The sequence below is a fragment of the Sinohyriopsis cumingii genome, chromosome 13, assembly GCF_028554795.1.
Source record: "Sinohyriopsis cumingii isolate HCF-2022 chromosome 13, ASM2855479v2, whole genome shotgun sequence".
NCBI lineage: Eukaryota > Metazoa > Mollusca > Bivalvia > Unionida > Unionidae > Sinohyriopsis > Sinohyriopsis cumingii.
Window position 1 is genome coordinate 39,082,816 of NC_142973.1, and position 24,702 is coordinate 39,107,517.

The 24,702-nt window shown below is 36.4% G+C and overlaps 1 protein-coding gene and 1 long non-coding RNA gene across 4 annotated transcripts in view; one reads left to right on the forward strand and one right to left on the reverse strand.

Moving 5' to 3' along the window:
- Positions 1-24,702, reverse strand: part of LOC149785245 (alpha-1,3-mannosyl-glycoprotein 4-beta-N-acetylglucosaminyltransferase C-like) — a 92,920-nt gene that overhangs the window by 46,597 nt on the left and 21,621 nt on the right. Inside the window, exon 1 of one of the 3 annotated variants that reach the window (XM_089979095.1) lies at positions 3,268-3,506. The exons of 1 other annotated variant lie outside the window; for it this stretch is intronic. In XM_089979095.1, the coding sequence (XP_089835221.1) occupies positions 3,268-3,373 (106 nt within the window). In that variant the 5' untranslated portion in view covers positions 3,374-3,506. Of the gene's footprint in view, positions 1-3,267; positions 3,507-24,702 lie in introns of those variants that run through there. One more of the 3 variants, XM_089979097.1, reaches the window with a different exon arrangement.
- LOC149785246 (uncharacterized) lies at positions 3,559-9,293 on the forward strand. Its single transcript, XR_016425379.1, has 2 exons — positions 3,559-3,686; positions 6,257-9,293. It is a non-coding gene; the product is annotated as an uncharacterized LOC149785246 (long non-coding RNA).

Consider the following 24,702-nt stretch of genomic DNA (forward strand, 5'->3'; position numbering starts at 1 on the left):
AACAGTCCTTTCAAGTGCACTTTATCCAGCAAAGGATCACGTGTGTCAGGGACTGATTAAGATAAACTGACAATGAACAGTGCAAAACTAGTATCTCACTAGCCTGAGCGCCTTCGGCTCTTAATGAGTCTTTTTCAAATACACTTTCCAGTATCCACAACAAGTTAAATAAAGTAGTTGAAACATAAAAAAAAGGTTTAATTTCTGTAGAAACAGCCATGTAAAGTTTTGCAAACATAACCGTTTAACCGTTTTTCTGTTTTATTTGTTTGTCTTGTCTATGTTTTGCATTTGCCTTTGCATATATATATATATATATATATATATATATATATATATATATATATATATATATATATATATGCATGCTCATTAGAACTGCGTACCTGTAGTTCTTAGTGTATTTTTTGAAAATATGAACGCTGCAGTGTTTTCCTTTAAAGGTTTTGATTGAAAAACAACTCCGTTTTTTCAATGTCATCGCGGCTTAATTTTTTGTGGTAATGTACAGACTAATCTGTTAAAAGTTTTTCAGCAGTTTAATTTTGAACGAATCATTCAACTCCCTTCCAACTATCAAACATTTGAATGTATAACACCATATCATCCATCACAGCTTGAAAGACTGACGTAATGAAAAATATTTCAAATGAATAGAAATGATGTATGTATGTATGTATGTATGTATGTATGTATGTATGTATGTATGTATGTATGTATGTATGGAGGATGGATGGATGTATGGATGGATGTGTGTGTGTGTGTGTGTGTGTGTGTGTGTGTGTGTGTGTGCGTGCGTGCGTGCATGCATGGATGGATGGATGGATGGGTGGATGGCTGTATGTATGTATGCATATGAGTTTTCACAGTACCCTACTGTGCACCCGTTGCACAGCTGTTTGATGCTCTATTAATATAAATTAATTATATATCGTCATGAATTGTTGATGTACTACTTTCAGACAAGGGATATCTTACAACATGATCAATAAAGCTTTGATCTGGACCTGCGAACTTTTTACGCCAATAAAAAAATGCTTTTGTATCATATATGTATCTTTCGCGTTGAGGTATATATGACTATCGTCAGAACAATTGGGCCAGTAACGGCTACAGAACACAAATCTCCTTTACGAATATCGTCATATAAATAGGACCAGTATTGGCTGCAGAAGACAAAACTCCTTTACGAACACAAACTCCTTTTTGACTATCATCATATCAATTCTGGACCAGTAAATGGTTCAAGAACACAAATCTCCTTAACTGATAACAGAAATATGTTCTTGTTTATCTTCATTTGCCCTTAGATAATGTCCACCCCACCCCACCCTATTAATGACCGGTGGAGTGAAATTAACACAATGACAAAGTATAGCAAGCCTCAACGTAAGTTGCGTTATTTCTTTTCTTTAAAAATATTTCAGCGAAGGGTGGAAAGAAGATTAAAAAGAAATAGTGTAGTTAAATTATTCGAACAGTAATCGACAAAACTCTTTTGAATGAGAATCTTGAGAATATAAATATCGACAGGGTACAATTTAATAAATTTTATGTCATAAAATAAAATAACCTTTTACAATGTTGCTGTTATTTTCGATAACCTCCCTTCCCCTTGCTCTCTCTGTCTCTCATTTTCTACCCACCATCTATCTATCTCATCTCATCTCCTCATCTCATCCAGTAAAAATGACAACTCTGATGAATAATGCTCATTTCGCGGTTACCTTTCCTTACGAGTCCTAAATGACGTTCATCCCTTTATAAGTCATAAAATTAATGACAAAAGAGTTAGCAGAGAGACAGGTTCCGTGTATTTTCGTTTGCAAGTCAGTGTTTCGTTGGTGCTATTTTAAGAAATAAATTTCGGCGGTAAACACATGAACTTCCGGATTAAACATGATTCATATGACATGTAACCATCGGAATGCCAAAAATCTGTATCCGTGATCATTGCTTTTAACATTCTTTACGAAGTCCATAAACGTAATCATTATTCCAAGTTCATGAAAATCGGTTTTTACAAACAAAACATCGTCTGCAATGATAAATTTACTGAGATACCACTCCTGTGAACAAATTACATTTCAGCGTTGCCGTGATATAGACAACAGAAATAATAGTTCTCCGTTGATTTCAGAATAGTACACACAAGTCTGGCATATTACAAAATATATCTAAAATCGAGTCCAATACAGGATCGTGGCGGGAAAGACGTATTATCTTTTTTGATCCTGTTTTGGTCACTTTAATAAAGTTACATGGAAAATAGCATTTATCCTGATAGCCAAACTCATCTACCGTTTCCCAACCCCCCTCACATTTGCCTAAAATAGACCTTTAATTTAAAAACTTTGAAATCGATGTACGAGGCGCACTGTATTACTAACATCGACGCGAATATGCATACTTGTGCACAAAACCAGATAAGCGATGTAAAATGGCGTGTGATCGATAAAGGAAAAATAATTATTGTTTATTCAGAAATTGTATGTACAGCTTATTATCTTTGTCCTGTAGCAACGATGAGAATGGAGATGAAGACGACGATGATGATGCATAAGATTATGATGAAAGTATCAGTAGTAGCAGTATTTGTTGTAGTGGTGGTAGCAGCAGCAGCAGAAGTAGTAGCAATAATAGTACAGTATAACACATGGTTGTGTTGTTGGTGCAGTCGGACATTGTTGATCTTACGGTTATTAACCGAATTCCTCTCTTATATAATTGGCCAGGATTCGAATGGGTAAAATTCGACGCTTCTAATTAGTGAGAAGAGATAAATAGTAACAATTAAGATGCTTCTTGCTAAGAAAAACATCTTAAGGGAAGTCACGAAAATAAATGTGCCACACTGAGCCAGAAAAGTCTTATTAAAAACGTAAAAGTGTCTTATCAGGATCGGAATGAAATATAACATATTACATGAGAATTTTAGAAGCTAACAAACTTGTTAATACAACTGAAATATATATATATATATATATATATATATATATATATATATATATATATATATATATATATATATATGTGTGTGTGTGTGTGTGTGTGTGTGTGTTTATAAAACAGTAAGACAATCATTTTCTTGTAAGACAAGTTAAAAACTATTCTTCGAAAATACCATGTATTATGTTCTAATAAACACTTTCGGTGTTTATGTCTTCAACTGTCTGGAATGATTATCATCAATGACCTGTATCTCATGTACATAGTAAACATGCAACAACTAAAGAAAAATAAATCTATGTACTATAAACGACTTACATTTCTCATTGTGAACGAGGATCATACACTGAAGTGTTAAACAGATGACAGCCAATAATCCAATGATATGATTGACTCTGTTACAATGCATGGCTGTGGATAACATTCCATCTAGCTGCGGCGCCTGATGTAACAATAAGCTTTCGATTACCTGCGTCTAAATATGAATCGTAGACTGCAATCAAAACACTCCCGAGTGATTGCATCGAACACTCCTCTTACAAAAGTCCTGAATGATTTACAACTAAATGAGAGATGTGTCCGACGATCTGACGAGTTGAACAATACCGTATACTTTACCATGTACTTTCCTGGTCATTTACCTATTGCGTAAGTATTCCGAATGTCCATGTGCCTGGTTACCAACGACCGTTAAGAACTGAGTCTTCGTTGCTGGGATTAGGAGACTTGCGGAACAGGTAATTAGCAATCATGAAAATAAGAAACTCGGTTACCAAAGTAACAGTGTGCACGTTTTATGCATGTACGTATGAACATCGTTTAACGTCATATCCGCAGCAACCTGTATACATTTTGCAGGATTACAGGACTCACGAGTCACGGTACTAATTCAGTTCCCATAGTAAACATATGCAAACCCCATGATATTAAAAATTCAGTAACTTAAAAATTTTGAGTGCTCATGATCAAACCTATATTTATCAGTATAGATGAAACCTGGATGTCAGCTTTTGTGTAGAGGAGAGGAAACTCAAGACTGTTAAAGGACTGAAATTCCATCAATAAAACAATGTCTCTAAAAAAAATTCACTTACAACTAGGATAAGCTCTCAAAAGGTTCTTTTTTCTACAACATAACTTACATTATTAACCAATCATGGTCAGCCTAACCCATATATACTCTATTTTAGGTTCACCCATTTCCAGGCTGGTTCCCATTTTTCCATACCATTAGTACCGTGTGTCCTAGAAGTGGCCTCTCCCCAATAGGCATATAAAACAAAGATTTAAAAAAGGAAAGAAAAAAGGGGGATCCTAAAAATACAGCTAAATGTTGACATAACCTGCATTCTTTCTAAAAGTCGAAGACCTTCTCATAAGGAATATAATAACGGGATGAAAGGTGGCATCCATTTTATCGCATCCTACATCGTGCAGAAACAATACTAAATATACAAATTTGAGAGAGCAACTTAGTTTCGAGTGTTGACGATTCAAAGCTAATTGAGAACAACATTTGCCACAAAACTGTTCGTCAGTGAACAATTTTCTGTACTTTCATGGGGGTGGGGGCAAATTACACATAAAAATCAATGATGACTGCGAAGCTAATCCTCTGTGAAAGTTCGTGGGCTTTCGGGTTCTTGATTAACCTGGGTACATTCTTCGATATATGTTTGATTTGTCACTGTCTTCTTTTGTTTTTATTTCCCTAATTTTATTTAATTTTCGCATGTACCAGGCCGTCACATTTAAAACTAAAAAAATTGACCGGACTGTAGCTCATGCTAGTTCCTGCTAAGATTTTGCCTAGACTTTGCTATAGTTTATAACATTAGCTCATGACAGAAATGTAATATACGGCTAAAACATTGGTATGTACGAAACCTCATTCAAAACCAGCTGTTTAATATGAAGCTCATAGATAAAACTGACAATAGACAAAGGTGTTTAATAGGAAGCTGATCGATAAAACTGACAATAGACAAAGGTGTTTAATAGGAAGCTCATCGAAAAAACTGACAACAGACAAAGGTCGCGCGACAAACATTTTGGTTGAAGAGATTAGTTTAATGTTAAAAATCCTAAGTTAGAAAAAAAATTTAAATCCATTTTAACATAAACTGTATCGAGCAATGAACAACAATAATTTTAAATGGCTTATAAACACCGCAAGGACATATTTGCTGCGGTATTGAATTCAGAGAATAGCATACCTCGACAGTCTACACCATACAGTGCTGACTCAATAATATTTTAATTCATTACCGATGCAGACGTTGCTTTATACTGACGTAAACGTCTCATGAAAATTTAAAATGTGTGTGGGTTTGTTATGCTTGAAATTTCACACCCATCCACCCCCGTTTCTAGAAGTGGATGCTACGACTACCGTATAACCCAAGAACATGGACCTTTCAGCAATAATTTCACAATGACCTGATACTTTGTCACTGAATCGATACGCTCCCTGGCACATGACCAGGAAATGGTCAATACCGGGCCCAACAAATCGGCCATAAGACAATTTCTCTTTGCTAAAGTCGGAACTCTATTTAACACGACAGTTTTTCTTAGCCGGCCTGTGATTGCCTCGATTATTTCAGCTACATAATCACGTAGTCAAGATTAGCGCTACAGTCGCGCTACAGCCTTCTAAATTTTATCTTGTTCGTAGATAAATAAACTGATAATAACCAGAAAAGCCACTTTCTGGAAAGAAACGGTTCTTACAAGATTCTCTTTCTGTATGTCTGCCTCTCTCGCATGCGCTAATATTTCCTGTTATGTTGAGTAGTTAAAAATGCAAGAATGTGTTCTAAAAGGAGCATACAAGAGAACATTACCGCGTTCCAACTGAAATATTTGTACGATATTGCCCGGCCTTAAATTAATGAAAACTTTCATGAAGCAAGTACGCCCCACCCTCCTGTGGCTTTCTGCAAGACACGTGCCTGATTGTTCTGCAGTAATACAGACATCACGTGCATCTCATATTACACCTAGAAGATGTTGGTTTGTGTCTTGAAAAGATAAGCCTGAAATGATTAACACAGGGATGTAAAAGAAGAGTTATAACAGAACTACGTCGATTTACATGCCACATTTATATCCAACAGAATTTAACGTTACGATGATTCTATTTATTTTACTGTATCACTTATCAGGCGAGGAACAGGGTTGAACAGGATGATAAAAACCAAGGAATTTAAGTCTGAAATTAGCGTAGATTTGAGCTTTGCGATATTACATATGCCATTAAGTTCAAATGAACATTTTTCTCACATTTATGTCTTTTCTGTTGCAGAACACGGATGAAAAATATATTTCATCACATGAAAGTGTCTTACATCAATGATGTCAAAATAGCGTTTTGATTGGAGAATCGCCGTCAATCGGAAGATCACTTGACCATTTTTGTCAAGTTGAGAAATAACCACGGATAAAGTTGTAGGAATTATTTTATTATGTCATGTTGCAACACAAAAGGAGGAAAATATACCGATTGTGAATTTGTCTTCTTCCGTAGTCATTATGTGAGATGTGAACCAAAGGAGTTCCGAATATAGTTTGTAATGGCCGCGAATTACGTCAGATGCTCATTCTCGTTTTGATTTTTGTTGTTGTTGTTCTAGTGTTTAACGCCATTTTTCAGCACAAGATAGGCTATACATGGCGGCCAGTATAACCCAGGGAAGAACAACCGACCCACGAGAAGCTACTGGCAGGCTTTCCCACGTACCCAGGCTAGCCGAGCCTTGGATTCGAACACAAGCAGACAGAGGTGAGATGGCAGTGATCCGGAACGGTAAGCGTTTTGATGGAAATGACCGAGGAAGTTCCGATCAATCACTTGCTTTTGCATATTCTTTGATATCTTGTAGTGCTCGTAAGACCGAACCCTGCCCCACCGCGCGACTAATATTTCCCTGCAGATAAAACATACTTCCAACCCCAACTTAAAAAGACCTTCAACCCAAACTTATAAGAGAAAAAAGATTTGTTTTTTTTCTTCTTTTTTTCTTCTTTCTTTGACGTTTTTTATTTGTAAGGGATACAGGGAACTTCTACTTGGGAGAAGCATGTTGCATAGACGTTGCATGGCTAAGTCACAAGGCGCTACGCGAAGTGGACAGGCCTGCGAAATAGTGACAGAAAACCCCACGCAGAGGATATGGACAAACATAACAGAAACATGGGGAAATAGCAACATTTAAAGAAGAACAAGTCTAACAATACTAACTTAACTAACACATAAATACAAGTTATAACTTTTGGAACTTTCAATTACACTTTCAATAAAGAAGAGAGCTACACTCCTCTAAAGGCGAAACATTCAGAAAATATAGGAAAATGCGGAACCTTTATCGGACAAGCCTCTCAGTCAATAAAAGTAGAGAAAAAACGACACATGACCACTCACTCAAAACAATAAGTTTCTTTTATAAAAACAAATATCACACCGTTTTCTCTACCAAATTTAGAAAACTCAGTCTAAATATTTAATGAAATAAATATCCTATGAATGCAAGAGAGGACAACTGGGGAAATTCGACAATAAAGGCCGTCCCAACATATAAACATATAGCACACATACACATAGCATATACATATAGCATACACGGGACTTAGGGATCTCTGGCAAAGATCACCAAACACATAAGGGAAGGAATTTCGACATCGGGGATACAACCCAGTGTCGGATGAACAAGCCTTTAGATAACACTAGGGATTAAATACCCCATCAAAAATTCAATAATATTTTAGATCAAAATTCTACTATAAATAATACAAACATACACACCTTCGCGGGAGACAGGAACACATAACAACCTTTACTTTTGTTTTGGAAATGGAGGGGTGGGGGCCATATGTCTGGTGCCCCCCCCCCCCAAAAAAAAGTAAGACCGCAGAAACTATCATCCTCTATCTTAGTGCAAGGACAAAATCTGTACTCTGTACATTGTTCCCATGATGCGTCGCGCTTATGTGAAGACATCAGCCAATCACTAGAATTCAGAGGAAAGTTTCCCAACCAGCGGTTATGACGATGACGTCACCGTTATATGAATGGCATAAGTGACTAGCAGTTAAGTAGACACAACTGTTATTAGTGACCAGTCTATGATACTGTCTTGCGGATTTAAACAGGGTACCAGAGAAGCTTGCATGATGCCATCAAGCCAGCGTAACCGAGCTTGCATTAGCTTTCATCGATATACAATGGAAAGACAAAGGAATGGCAGGAAGAAGAAGAAAGAAAGAAAAAAAAAACAAACACCAAATGAAACGAATACGAGGATTTCAATAGGGTAATTAATACCGAGAACAAAGCGTGCCAATTCACATCATCATATGTAAATGAAAATACAATGAAAAACGTCGTGAGTTCCGTTATCATGCATATTTAATTTGCAATGTGTGTTGGCCCCTGTCAGTGATAATATGTTTTTATATATATATTGTGGGCCCCGGGTGACCCAGTGGTCTAAAGCGCACGCCTTTACAGATCACTGCCATTTCACCTCTGTCCGCAATAGTTCGAGTATCATGCTCGGCCAGTGTGGGTATGTTAGAAAGCTTGTCTGTAGCTCTCCGTGGTCCGGTGGTTCTTACCGAGGTTTTCCCGGGTTCCTCCTCCACCAGTTATACCGGCCGCCACGAATAGCCTATCATACGATGAAAAATGGTGTTAACCCCCCCCCCCAACAATAATTGGTACTGTGTGATTGATCTTTATCCATTATTGAGGGTAGAGTTGGGCCAACAAATTGTATTCTTTTAGGGTAAACATGTTTACTAGGTTTGCGTTCTTGATACAGTCTTGATTCTGACATTGCCATTTTCTAGAAACAGATTTTATTTATAGTTTGATGGAAACTTCCATTGTAAATAACATAGGTCAGGGGTATTTTGTTTTGTCCTGAGTCAGGTGATAGTCTGTATAGAAATTTGAAGTAAACATAATTATTTATTCCATATCTTAACATCATTATCAGTGGAATCAATTTTAGTTGTGTACAGTTGAGATGATTTAATTTATTTATTTATTTATTTAAATTGTTCATTAGAATTACAAACTTCTTATTGATTTAGGACGAAATTACTATTTTGGAATTATTGCTCATTCACTCAAGGGCATTTTAGAATAGATCATTGTGATACAACAAGACTTTTGGCACATTAGGGTTCGAAATTACTGGCACATTAACACATTCAATTATGGAATTCGTTCTATAATTTTGGACCGTGAAAGAACTTTTAGGACAATCTGAATTTAATTGACAATAATCTAAGTTTTTTTTAAATTCTGACTTTGTATTGATTGGAAATAAATTAGTGAATTTTACAAAACTTGCTTGGTTTTCACTCTTTCCTGCTAACTAGTTTTAAGACCATAGAATCCTAACATTGGGGTCAAGGTGCATCTGCTTGATACAAACAATCCCCAAAGGTAGTGTGTTTATTACTGTATGACATCTGTTACTTCTCTATGCTGATACAGACCAGGCAGGCATAGACTACCATTTTAGACAATTTAGCCTGCATCATACACATACCTTCCCGATTATTTCTAATTATTACATCGTTTAAATTTTGGAGTTAACTAATCTATATGCACTTTAAAATCATTTTCAAATTTACAACACATTAGTCTGTATAAAACTAAATGTTTTACACTGTTGACTCTCTAAATATGGAAACATTTTTATGTATATCTTCCCCTTCTTAACCGCGAGCTATGCCGAATGGACGAAGTTTTGTTTATAACCTCCGCTAGGTATCCATCCATCCATCCATCCCCCCCCCCCCCTTCCAAAACAAACATCCAGTATTACCCAGTATACTAAACTCCTTCCAGATCGAAACTTTAATTTGGACCAAAAAGTTTCTTTCTTCCTTTCTTCAATATCATTTTGTTTATTGTTAGCAAACAGAAACTACTCATTCATAAAAACCGAAACAAATTTATTTTAACTTTGCGCTTACAAAAACCCTCCATTAAACCCAAATTTCATTAAAAAAAACTTGGAAATGTATTTTAGATACTAAATTTCATAAAACGTTAATATTTATCAGACGTATGCAGTATTACCGGTATACCGGTTTGCAGCAGTATTTTGGCCAGTAGTACGATCACGGTACTTTTTCACTTGTACCGATACTTTGTTAGTTTCCATGAGCAAAGAATGTACGTAAATTCCCAAACAATCTTGTTATGAATTTAATGATATTAAGGGGTGTTTTCATTTTTCATGACAAAATATTTTAAAAATTGTTTTTTTTTTCTTTCTAAAAAAGCAGTTCAATCTGTCAGAAATTAATTTTGAAGATTACAAAACTTTACTTTTGCTCCTTTAAATCACATGTTTGGTACGTGCCACGTATGCCAACGTGTTGGTATTGTAAAAGTGTGAAAGCTAGTTGGGCCAAATCTAACTTTTGGACAAATGTTCATATTTTAAGTATATGTATTCCTTTGTAAGACTACGAATCGTCCGAAGATTGTCAAGAGAGCATTGTTTTGTAATTTCTCAGGTTCACTAAATAATTTCTAGTATACACTCATTATTTGACTCAACAAGATCTCTAATGTTGGAACAATGTATTTCACAGGTGTCAGCTACAGTGAAAGCTTACCATTCCACTTTTTTAAACAGTTTTTAGATTACAACTTTTTCAACAACTCACACACACACACACACACACACAGAGAAAAATTCATTTACTATAAGGTACTGACCATTCAATTCTCGACTCTTCTATGTGGGTGTGGGTGTTGGCTGCGATTTGTTTTAGCTGAGATATTTTATTTTCTTTTATCTCAAGATAATTAGTATTATATTGTCCAGATAATATATTGGATATAATATAGTTTATTTTGTCCAGATATTATATTGGATATAATATAGTTTATTTTGTCCAGATAATATATTGGATATAATATAGTTTATTTTGTCCAGATAATATATTGGATATAATATAGTTTATTTTGTTCAGATAATATATTGGATATAATATAGTTTATTTTGTCCAGATAATATATTGGATATAATATAGTTTATTTTGTCCAGATAATATATTGGATATAATATAGTTTATTTTGTCCAGATAATATATTGGATATAATATAGTTTATTTTGTCCTGATAATATATTGGATATAATATATTTTTTTTATTGTAAATCAGCTTAAGATATTTTTCCAGCTATTGACAGACGGAAAATGTCAAGCCCCTGCCCCAGAACATTAAAATGTTGGTCCATGATATAATTGTGGTTTACCATTGTATATACCTCGGTATGTTCAGAAATACCTCTGTATACCGCGGTCAAAATACTTCTTGGTACTCATTTCTAATGTGTATGGTCGAGAAATTGTATGTGGTCATGCATTAATTGAAATACATGTACACATCAGGCACGTAGGACAAGATTATTTACGCTTAGCAAAACAATGTAGTGGGCATATCGACGAGTCAATGAACCGGACGTGCACTATTTATGTTTATGTACTTTTGGGATTTTTAACGTAGCTTTCACAATTTTAGTCATATGCAGTGTGACAGTTTATAGTGATGTCGAGCACTGATCATCATGTCCCACCCAGTCTCATTATCCCGACACCAGGCCGACCAGTGCTAAAAAAGCCTCTCATGCTGAGCGCAAGCAAGGCAGCTGCTAGTACCAATTTTATGTCTTTGGTATGACTCGGCCGAGGTTCGAACCAACGATCTCCCTCGTCTAACCACTTAGGCCACCGGAGCGGTGTTTCCAGTAAAACAATATTCGATACAACAACACACATTTAGGGTTGACGACAGGATAATCCAGAGTTTTCGTACCTTAAAGTATGACCAGCTTTTAAGGTAAATTGTTCATAATTAAATTAGCCTGCTAAAAAGATTAAGCTTATCTCCTCATTATCTAACTGGCATTGATGTTATTCGTTTGTGTAAATGATCTGTATATCATTTTCTGTGGTCTAAAATGGGCTTTGATAACTATGCCTGCGGCATCACTTTTGAGATTAGCTGACTAAGACCGAATCGACAGCATTTGAAAGGAATGTACGTTGTTAGCTAATGTTTTCATTACATATTTTACTGTTACTCTCTCTCTCTCTCTCTCTCTCTCTCACACACACACACACAGATATTCTCTCATAACTGAATTCTCTCTTCCGAGTTGCATAAGCACTTTCTCTATTTCACACTCACGCCCTCACAAATTCTCTCACGGCCTTTCTCAAAAAACCTGAGAAAAAACAACAACATACAAACGTTATCAGGCTTGAATACGTTTTGTGGGTTCTAAAAAATGAAGGCTGGTATTGATGATGATGTGCTTGTACATCAACTCGTGTATGAAAATATATATTTTAACACATCAGCATCTCCTTAGTAAACTGAGCACATATCAGAACCGAAAATTAAATTTAGTTTAAATTAAAAAGTTTTCGTTTTTAGCGGCTTCACTGCAAATGGTCAAACCTATCCCGAAGCCCACCTCAATATAACGGTCTCAGGGTTACAGTGGCCATCCTAATCTCTCCCTGGCAAATTTCCTATATAAATGTCGTGTAGATAACGGTCACCTGTGTGCTGTGGTCAGCGGCCAGGTGTTTATTAAGCAAACAATGGTTTCCCGCTGTCTTTAAGCGAGTCACTGGGGCGTATAGACATGCTAACGTTTGTTTGATGAGGTAGGCATTGTTCAGATAACGGCATAGCACGTGAATCAATGTTTAAAAGTTTCATACCTTGGTTGTATGCACTGTACTTCAGCCACATAGTCAATGTAATTCAAAAGTATCAATACTTCAAACGGGAAAGCGAGGCCGTGTTTATAATTTAGAGGTAGAGGGACGAAGCAGTTCCTTAGATGAATGGTGGGACTCGAAAAGTAGTCGTGTGGTCGCAACAGGAAAACGAGATTCGCCTTTGCGACATGTCTGTTGAAAGCAGAACAAGTTTCGGTTCACGTATTAACAACAATTGCCAAATTAATCTTCTGTACATTCTCCTTTCCACCACAGACCCCTCACATAATCCGACTTTTGCAATCTCAGCAAGTTGAGCAACTGACTAGTCCAGATATTGTGTGAACAGGTGTTAATAGACATCATGTGGCCATTATGATCGAACAAAGAGTCAACCATATGTTTCAGTGATAAGTAAGCTGTCATTTATGTATGAAATTAGCATTTTGTTTATTATTTCGTATGGGTGTGACAAAAAGAAGGTCGTGTTTCCCAATAACTGTAAACGATAGGAAGAAAAATTAAGAATTAATGATGCTTAGTGATATTTTTATCCAACGTTTGGATGATATATGTTTATGTATGATGAATGACTTCAAATTAGCTATGGAATGATAAAGAAACGTTAGAAATCGAAAACCTCGCCTGACAATAGCGGTGTATCCAAGCGTAATCAAAACAAAAGAAGAAAATCGTTTTCTGATACTATATCAAGTCCTAATAGGGTTCCACAAATTGTGAATCATGATGGCCTTTTTTAAAAACTCTCCATCACATTTTCCAGCAAATGCCTAAAGTATTCCTTTATAAAAATCTGTCACGCAATAACAATATATATATATATATATATATATATATATATATATATATATATATATATATATATATATATATATGACCGACGCCCAAGCTGTACCTGTGTATTTGCAATCAAATTGAGAAAACTCCACACGCTCCTATGTCCTCTAAATTTGCATCTCAAGTAAATATGTAAAACAGAATTTTGATATCACAGTATTTTGTCGAAAGAAACAACAGATAACTAAACAAACATGTTGTACAAAAAAAAGATTATCTGGACATACAGTTTGAATGGCAACAAAAGAACAGTCAAAGAAAGTGAGAAGTCAGTGAGATATGTCTAAAAAATCTCTGCAGATTATAAATAAAAAGCATGAAGAACAGACAAAAGAAAAGACAAAGGTGAACAGACAGCTGAGAAATCTAAACAAAACAATTGTCGTATTGCAACTTTAAATCAAACACGGAAAAAACCATAAGCGATATACTTGTTAGAAATATGAGATAATCTGGTATATACCGGGATAGCTGAAACTGAAAATGAAGATCGCAATAATGAGGAGGTACTAACCCCACAGCGATTGTATCTGAACGAGTGCATGAGATCTATCACCAGAAAATAAGTGACCCCACAACGATTGCATTTGAACGAGTGCATTGGATCTATTATTAAAAGTATATCTGACCCCACAAAGATTATATTCGAGTGTATGTGATTTGGATATTTAACGTAGCTTTAACAACGTTTCTGTCATATCGATACGATGTCTGCATTGTGGCAGCTAATAGTGATGTCTAGCACTGGGGCAGCATGTGGCATACATGAAGCATGATGTCCTACCCAGTCACATTATCCTGACACCATACCGACCAATCCTAACACTAACCTCTTGATGCTGAGCGCCTAGCGAGGCAGTTGTTCGTACCATTTTTTGCGTTTTTGGTATGACTCAGCCAAGGTCCTAACCCGCGACCTCCTGCATCCAAGGCGGGCGCTCTAACCACTAAGTCACCGGGGCGGTGACGATTATATTTGAACGGGTCCATAGGATCTATTTGTCAAAAAATGGAATCTCTTTAGATATCCAGCGAATGAAGTGCCGGCCGTTTGTTTCTGAATTCACTCGCTACAAACTGAAACTGTACGACAAGTATCACCTATGCATCTCAAAGAAAAACTGTATGGCATAAATGAAAGTTTTCAAAAGATGTTGCAAACGATGAAACATATTTTGCCAGCTTTCAGATAAACAACGAAAGATAGACATCTGAGAGTTAAACTTGTCGCAGAGAGACTTTTTACATCAATTACAAACTGGTTAACAGGCAAAATGCAGCATTTTGCGTGCATGGACACCATCCGTTTCCTGGGCAAAACCTGGCAGGTTTACAGTTTACATTAATACAGATGCTTATTGCATTTAAGATTCTAATACCCCACTAGAGGATCAACAACAACGCACAAGCAATGTGACCGTGCAGTTGGCCCTCAAAATTTCAGCATGGATCAGAATATGGACAATTCTTTAGTGCAGTGGTTCCCAAACTTTTAAAGTATGATGACCCCTTCTTAACTTAATAAATAGTTCTACTTTTAGACCCCCTTGCAATAACCCAGCAGGCCCACCCCGGAGGTCACTGCCCACAGGTGTAAACTACTGCATTATTGTATAGCAAATATTGAACTAGAAACTGACCCAGTGAACGCTTTAGGGAGTGGATATGACAAATATGAATTTGTTAAGCATGAACCTTTACAATCCGATTCTTGTAAAATTGATTTGTAATGTTTATGGTTTCAGACAAAAACTCTTATTACCTGAGATTTGTTAAATTTATTAATTCTTCTTTCCTTGTTTCATTCGCCGACACTAAACTTAAATACATAAACGAAATCGGTGTCAATGGTTATAAGATAATAGTAAAAAGGACAAACGCAGATGTCTCTAAAAAAATTGTCGAATACTCATGAAAAACGTACCATCCAAGTGTTTCACTTTACATGTTTCACTCCCATTCAAATGTTCAAAAGCAAGAACATTGACATCCTTAAATGATATTATCTTCTATACAGGCGTATCCGATACATTTGAACTGGGAAAAAAAAAAGAAGGAAAGGAAATGGAGGGGAGAAAAATGATAAACATGCGTTATATCAATCTGATAAAAAATATAGTTTACATCTAATTCATCTGGTTTGATCTTGCCCTTTAATTATTTGATAATTTTAATAATTTTTAAATGGGTTATGCCCAAAAGCTGCATATGTATGTATGTATGTATGTATGTATGTATGTATGTATGTGACTTCATAGTGTACAGAAACTACTCAATCCAATCATCCCTACACCCACCCACCATCCACAAACCCACCCCGCCCCGCTCCAACCCAACACCACCCGGACACTAAGTTTTGTTTCTTTATGAATATGAAGTTACAATGAATTACAGTTGCTAAAAACTATCATTTTTAGGTATATTGTCTACTTTGGGGGCTGCTGTGGCTCAGCGATTATAGTGCCAGACACACTATCAGAATGGTACCGGTTTGAGTTTTGTTCTGGACAGAACGGGTCGGCCGAAGTAGTGTTTTGTCAGGGCAAGGCACTTTGCTTCATTTGACCTCCAGGCTGATAGATCTGGTAGAATTCCTGGATGTCAAAGAAACTGTCGCCCAACAAACATTCAACCGCTGCCCAGTCTAATTATTCAGGTAGGTGACAAATTTGACCTAACTGAATGTTTACATGCATTACATAGTACCAAAAAAGAATTTGTCCAAGTGAGTCGGTCACCTGGACTTTTGGGGCTAACTAACATGTACATTTTTAAATATTTAAACCTAGATATATTTCGTTCAAGTTTCACGAAAATTTTACAATATAATTTGATGTATGCCGTCAAAGACCATTTCTTTTCAGGAAGAAAAACAAAGATTTAATAAAAAGCTATGCTATGTAGAGGGCGGGTCATTCTGATCAAATCATAGAGGTCCACCGCCCTGGTACATTATAATCTTTCATCTTTGCATTTCCGTTAAACGTCAAAATAATAAGCATTCTTTTAATCAAGGCATAATGAGTGTCAGACAAACTGACATATTTGGTTTTCGATTAGTTAAGAATAAAACTGATATATGTAAATGACACAAAATTCCAATCAGAACAGTATTTATAGACTAAACTTGCGATAATTCAGTATTCTGCACAAAGTATCTCGACTAAAATGAAACTAACAGGACGCAAGAGGAGCCGAAAGACTAGTAAATTTCAGATTTCACCACAAAACGGAACAGATGCTATTGAAGATTCCGATATCATTTTTAAAGAAGAGACTTTTCTAACAAAACTTTGAACATCTGAGATGTAAACGCTTCTCATGCAAGCTGGCTGGTTTGTATTTAACAATTTAACGTTATAGCGGCTTCATCTAATGTTAGAAACTGTCCGAGAGAGAAACAATCAAAACTAATGCTCACGACTATGTGAAGTAGTACAACATGGAAGCATGGTACGAGGTGTCACGGTGTCTCAATAGGACATGAATACGTCAAGAAGTAATACAATTTTAATCACGAAGTAGAACTGTCCACGGCCGTCAGTTTATGCAGCAGACATGTATGTACTTGCTGAAGATCAATCACTTGACCACAGCCATCAATTTATGTAATAGACTTGTAAATACTTGCTGAAGACCAATCAGCTAAATGCAAATAAAAATCCATGCATACTTTTCTTGACCAAGTAACTGAAGTTGCTGTAGGTCCTATCTATTGCGCTCGATTTTATTTGCCGTATTTTCCATTGCCGTGTTTTCCTTGCTGTGTTTTGGAGAGTCTTCAAAAGAAATGAAAGCTTAAAATATCAGTATTTATTTAACTCAGCAGGTCAATTCAAAATTTGGCCCCAACCTCATTCATCAAATTCATGTCAAATTATGTCAATAAAAAATCAAGTTCTATAATGCATATTAAGTATTTTGTATGGTTCAGATGTTAACGCAGACTTGTTATGAAGTTATTGGAAACCAGAGAGCTATACAAGCAAATACCTTGGATGGCTATAAAAAATAGTTTGGCACAAGCCGGTATCGGAGATTAAACCATAAACCGTTGGGATGGGAAGCGATTTGATCGCCAAATGCACCACTACGCACGCTTATATTCCTAAACGTGGACAGCAATCTAGATATATACAATGAAGAGATAAAATAGGAGAATTATGTAATAAACCTATAAAATGTCCAGTCAAAATTAAGACAGAAAATAAAAACCCCGAAAACGACAGCTAATTACCAAACATTTAATATCAAAATTCACATTCGTCCACAAAATGTGTCGGAGGGACATAAAGAGTGAATCAATAATGAAAATGTAACTTAAATAAAGACACGAGATTTTCATCTTTTGTTTTTTTTGTTAGGAATTTCCGGTGAGTCAATACTAATACTACTACTACTCTACTAGTACTACTACTATCAGTGGCTGCGGCGGCTCTACATTTCACTATACTGGGATTTGATTAGGTCCATTTCAAGTATTCCTTATCAATCTAGCTTTAAAGAAATTCAGTCAATGGTTGCCAGTCTTTCCTGGCATGTAGGTAAGTACCCAGGATTGGAAGTATACCTAAAGTATGACGACGTATTTTATACTCGTCGAATAGTCATGGTCAAACTTTGTATACATCCCTCCTTCTCTGTTTATTCCATTCCATTTTGTTGTTCTGTGTCTAGCGTCAGCCTGCTGGGATATTGATGGTGATTTTTGTTTCAAGAAATATATACGCGTGTGTGTGTGTGGGTGGTGATGGGTGTGAACGTATCTTTTGTTAATATGCATTAGATTTGTTTTTGTGATTTTGAACTACTAGGAGTTCGTGCCTATACATATGTAGATCAAAGCAGACAAAAGTTGACAAGTGTATACAAGAGCCACTTCGCTGAAATCATATAGAAATGGAAACAGTTAAACGCAGGGGTCGCATTGGAATGATTATCGAATGATTAAAACCCAAGAGTTTGCCCTTCATCAACGCATGTCGGTTATGCTTGCTGTTCGATTTATGCTCCTGCTTGACAGTTGTTCACGATCGGGGAGGGATATTCTTGTTGAATTGTGCTAAATTGGCTCATCATAGATCAAAATCTGCTACCCAACCACCCGCTCTACAAAAAACAACACCCAAGAAAAATAATAAAAACGAGCATAGAACTGTCAAAAATACCGAAAAAATTATGTACCCCCCAGAAAAAAAAAGAAAATGGTAAGGTCCACAAAATACCCAAAAATAATGCTCAGCATAAATTAAATTAGAATATGTCAGCAAATCATCAAACGTTTCCTTGGTCAGGATAGTTATATGCCATGGAGTTATCAAGCTGTCATGTTGGGTCGTTTCCATGGTCAAGATAGTTATATGCTAAAGAATTATCAAGCCATCATGTTGGACCGTTTCCATGATCAGGATTGTTATATGCCAAAGAGTTATCAAGCCATCATGTTGGGCCGTTTCCATGGTCATGATAGTTATATGCCATGGAATTATCAAACTGTCATGTTGGGCCGTTTCTGTGATCAGGATTGTTATATGCCAAAGAGTTATCAAGCCATCATGCTGAGCTATTTCCTTTGTTAGGATGGCTGTTATATGCCAAGGAGTTTTCAAGCCCTCATGCTGAGGCGTTTCGATGGTCAGGATAGAGGTCATATGCCAAGAAACGTCATGCCGAGGCGTTTCATTGGTCAGGATAGTATTATTTCACGACTATAATTAGATTTCTCCGACTCTATCAAATGAACACAGGAATCTGATAATAGGCATAATAGCTTCACTGCCAAGAGCTCCTGGATTTTACAGTACGCACCTTGCTCAGCGATTGTCCGAAATTATTAGGCTACTGTCATTTACCTGTGATATCAGATATATATATATATATATAATTTGGGCCAGAGAACTATTAATTAGAATTTTGGGGACAAATGCTTGTTAAATCGCTATACTGCAATGAACTCTAATGTCTGTGTCGGGAAAGGAAGTGATTCTTAATTAAGCCTTTGTTTATTTAGCAGCCAGACAGACTGTTAGGGACAGGTTAACTTCCGATCTTATATTATTTGTTTGGGAAAGAAGAAGTCAGGTTGACCACATTTTGAAGCCTAGTAAAAAAAAAGGCGGTAAATATATTTAATCCTGATTGGTTACGCTAAATAATGGGCGTGATTCCCACACCAAAATTTCTTGGGGTCAAATTGCCCTCATCGAAAGAAATCTAGCCAGCCTGCAATTTTCCTGCAAGAGTGAAAATATAAGGGACTCCGAGACTGAATTTGGAAGAAATTATCTCGTAACTCATTAGTCAATGGGACCGGATGTCTGGAAAGTCAACGGACACAATTTTGGCGGTAGAAGTGAACAAAGCTTGAAAGCGCAAGGTATCGGAGTCAATTTCATGTAATTTGTTGATACCAATATAATGATCTGCTTGAATTTAATTGTTTATATTTGGATGAATTTATTTGTTTAAATTCGTAGAATAATATTCTTCATATGCGTATAACTGTGTTGAGTTCAGATATCTGAATTCGTGCAATGATCTTCTTTATATAAGTTGGCGAATCGTTTGCATTTGTCGTCTTGTTTATATAGGAACTGAGTATTCTAAGAATTGAATGCATTACTTTAGTTGATATAAGTTTCGAGAATCCGTTGAATTCGCCGATCTTAGAAGATTTCATGCATGTTAAAGAATTGAATGTGTGTAGTATTCGCTGGAAATAACGTAGTTAATTATATAATGAATTTCATTCATTCATTTGTGTAATTCAGACGTGAACAGAACCGTTTTGTCTCGTGTAATGTTAATTGGAATCAGTAATGAAATAGCCATTAGGAAGTACATTAATCTTGTGAAACTAGGTTTGTTTATGGTATGCCATGTTTAGCTTGACCAGACAGCCTTGGGTCTGTTGAATTCCGATAGAACGATATCTGACATAACGAGAGGGGAGTAATGATCTGTTCCCAGTAGGACAATTGAAAAAATATTTAGGTCGCTTCTCTGTTTATTTTGTAAGAGGAAATAGCTCCACGGACGTATCCACTGAAATATCCACGGACGTATCCACGGAAGTATCCAGGTACCTACTTATCCAAGTATCTACTTATGTATCCACCTAATCACACAAAGTTTGAGGGCCGAAAAGAGGCGAGACAGTAGGGAGGTCGGAAAAGGGAAAAAAGCGGAAGGACCTGGAGGAACCACCTTAGTGAAGTTGGAGTAGACTGGAATAAGCAGGTTATGAAGTTGTACAAGGCAATGACTTCGATCGTTCACTCGATTATATGATGAACTAATTCTATCATTTAAAACAGATCGGCGTTTTATATATACAAATTTGTATTGAAAGTCGGTGAAAGATTTATTTCAAAAAGAAGTGTATCTTCCTAATGTAATGTATTATCCCGGTTGTTTTATGTAATTGATTAAATTCTTTTGTTTTCCATGTGTCATTCTGTTCTATATATCTGCTCAGATCTCTATTAATTCCATCTATAATTTCACACTTTATTTTAAAATTTACTCGATCCGGGCAACAATACAGAGGGCGATCACCCTCTAGAAAACGATAGCCAAATAAAGCGGACACCTTGTAAGAAGGTACAATCTCATAATACCATGCCACCAGTAGAAACCGCTACACACACACACACACACACACACACACACACATATAAAGAAGACTACAGTCAAAGCCTAAAATATAGGACTCGCTTCCTGCACACATTCGATCTGCGGATTCAGTTCAATCCTTTAAACAAATGCTCATGCAGCATTTCAACAGAACGATTTATATTTACAATGTCGTTACATTTATTAAGGGACGTTAAGTACCATAAGATTCTTATCAGACAAATGTTCACTTCTGAAACAGCTTGTCGCTTTGTATAATTGTCCCGATAATAAAAATGAGTATTAAAAAAATAACTCAACTTTACAGTCCATAACGTCATTACGTGTTATATAATATATGCTCTTGTCATTTGTAGTACAAGGATTTGGATACATTTTCAGCTGACTGACTGGTTGACTGTTTGGTGGAATATTTGACCATTGGTTGACTGGCCAGTGATTGAGGTGGCAGGGTCCAGTTTCGTAAATTGGCCCCTGGCAAATTTATTAACTTAAGGCTATGGTGTGACTTTTTCAGCTATTATTGTTTAGTATTTATAGATATGGATATATTTGTGAACTAGGTGTTTTGGGCTTGTGTTGTTCTTGAAATTGATGTCAGGCATGTACACCTTTCATAGTTACTCTGCAGTATGTTGATAGTGAAATACCAATACTTGGCTAGGAAGAAGAGCTAGCCTCCCATAGCAGTAGACACGTGGGTTCAAGGCAACTAGAGTATCTCAAAAACGGCTTGGATGACAACTATTCTGAATTGCATCAAACTATTTAGTAGACAATGTTTTTCAAACTTTTCATCCAGGGAAAGGGCTTGCTTTTGCACTGTGAGCACCACATGCTGTCAAAAATGGCATTTGGATGTGAAAAATGCATGTATAAAATAGGGGTTGGGGTGCATAAACCTCTTCTGCTGTGAACTGCCATTGACTTCTCTGGTCAAGTGAATACTATTCTTATGCTTTGTTTTAATATAGGTATCTAAAAATATGGACCTTTTTGACCTCACTTGTGTATTTGATTTTTTATGATTTTGTATACTAGGTCGCTGATTGCGGCATTAAATTTGTACATAAAAACTGGACCCTGCCCCCTGAATGGTGGTTAATTGACTGGTAGCAAGTGTTGTGCTTGGAGAGTGAGTGAGTAATATGCTGCATCTCCATATATGCACCGGATTGTAGATGTCGTTTAGCCGTGGGCTAATTTGGTTTCTGTTATGGTCACACTGGATAGTTTCATATTTTGACCAACCCCCTAATTTTTAAGGTGGAAGGCATGAACCTAATTATCACAAGCCTGGCATTTTTAAATTCACACATAAGCTAAATCTGTAATGTGGTTTAGATTTACTTTGAGTTAGGCTTGGAAATGAGTTGGCTTGTTGGTGACTGCCTGTCACAGTTAGAATAGCATTGGAGATCAAATGCGTAACTTGGGCTACAAATGAGCAGCCGACTTGGATTACGTATTTACGTTTGTCTGCTACAGAGGTAAATATCTAAAAATCTAGATGGTTGAGAGGTGAAGAAAAGTATGGTAATTTTTTATAGTACTAGTGAACTTTGTTCATACATAAGGCACATACTGATTCTTTTAGCTGCCTTATCACAGGAAAATATTCAAAATAGCTATTTCCTGTCAAAAATGAATGCAAAATTTAGGGGTTGGTGGCAGTGTTGGTTCACTATAAAAACCACCAGTTGCTTCAGGAATGAACCTGATTGTTGCAGTCAAAATCTCACATGTATGCCTTCTACAAAAATCATTAGTTTTTTTTTATTTGTTGTTGTTGTAGGGTTTAACGCCATTTTTCAGCACACGATAGGCTATACATGGCGGCCAGTATTAATGGTGGAGGAAGAACCCGGGAAAACCCAGGGGCCCCTAGTGGCCGATTGGTCTAAAGTGATCTCCGTTACGGGTCACTGCCATCTCACCTATGTCTGCGTGGGTTCGAGTCTCAGATTCAGCCAATGTGGGTATGTGAGAAAGCTTGCCATTGCTTCTTGTGGGTCGGTGGTTCTTTCCGGGGTTTTCCCGGGTTCTTCCTCCACCATTAATACTGGCCGCCATGTATAGCCTATCGTGTGCTAAAAAATGGCGTTAAACCCTACAACAACAACAACAACAACATTATCAGGTTCGTGCATATTATGTTGATTGTCCAACATCTGGATCTTTTATGCGCACGAACTGAACATAATTTTTTCCCATTAAACCATTCGTATATAAACATCATATTTTGGTTACCATCATTAGTGTCCTTCGTTATAATCTGACTCCATCCCAGTTATCTTGTTACAATTATATTATTTTAAAATAACACGCTTTCAAAAAATGTGCTCAGACATGCATGCCTTTTTCAATACACACACACAAGCATGTGTGCATGTGTACACAAAATGAAAATGCATGTTGAGGGACAGAAGCAGACAAAGCTGTCCATAAATAACAATATTGATGAATTAGGTTTTATTCATGCGTATGTATGTAGCACATTTTTTAAAATTACTTGGTACATTAGAAAATGACAACACAAAAACCTTTTCTATAGTTGTACTGCCATATGGGTCCCACATTTAATATAGGTATAATAAATTGTGGCAGTGTATCTATCGTTCTTGTATCATGGTGGAAGGTGAAATGTACCGTTCATGTGTTATCAACGTATACCTTCATCAGGAAATTTGTATAAATCGATTTGATTATACTCCTGAAAATATTTTAATGCATCAATAATTGTAAGCAATGTGCTATAATCCTACACTAATCATCACAACCCCACCCCTCCATTAAAGGTAATGGATGATGAATTGGTTCGATGAAGAAAGAGATGGAAGATGGATTGAGTTGGCAATATTATGTATACATTAAAGATGATAATAAACCCATGCATGGCAGGTCAGAAATAAGATGGATTGCTCATAATATTTCGTTTAATTATTGTTTTTTTTGTCTGCTTGACAAGCAAAGTAATTCTACGCGTAAGCCCCTAGCGTGCCAAAGCGACCAATGATTTATCACTTAGTGGAAATATGCCACTTGATCCATTTGCAAATACAGCGTTCAGACATTAATAACAGGCAGTGTTGTTATGGAAATTTTAAAGTATGTTATCGCAATGTCTTTGTTTCTTCCTTCCCCTCCTCCACCCCACCGCACCCAGTCAATGCAAATTGCACGATTTGTGTAATTAGCTTTAGTGTTCAAAGGAACTGGCTAGACATTAACGCAACAACAATTTTATATTTCAAATTGTCTTTGACTACTTAACTTGATGTGTGTTTTGTAAGAATCGGAGAGCAGATTAAAGCCGTCAATGGGTTATTTCTTTGCTTGTCATATCAACTGTAAACATAAGACAAAAAAATTAAACAATGTTGGACATGAAGCAATGACTTAAGAAATAAAAAATACTGCATTAAATGAATAATAGCCATTCAGCTTAACGTCGCGAATCATATCCGCGTCTGTAGCAATTGTGCATGACGGATAAAC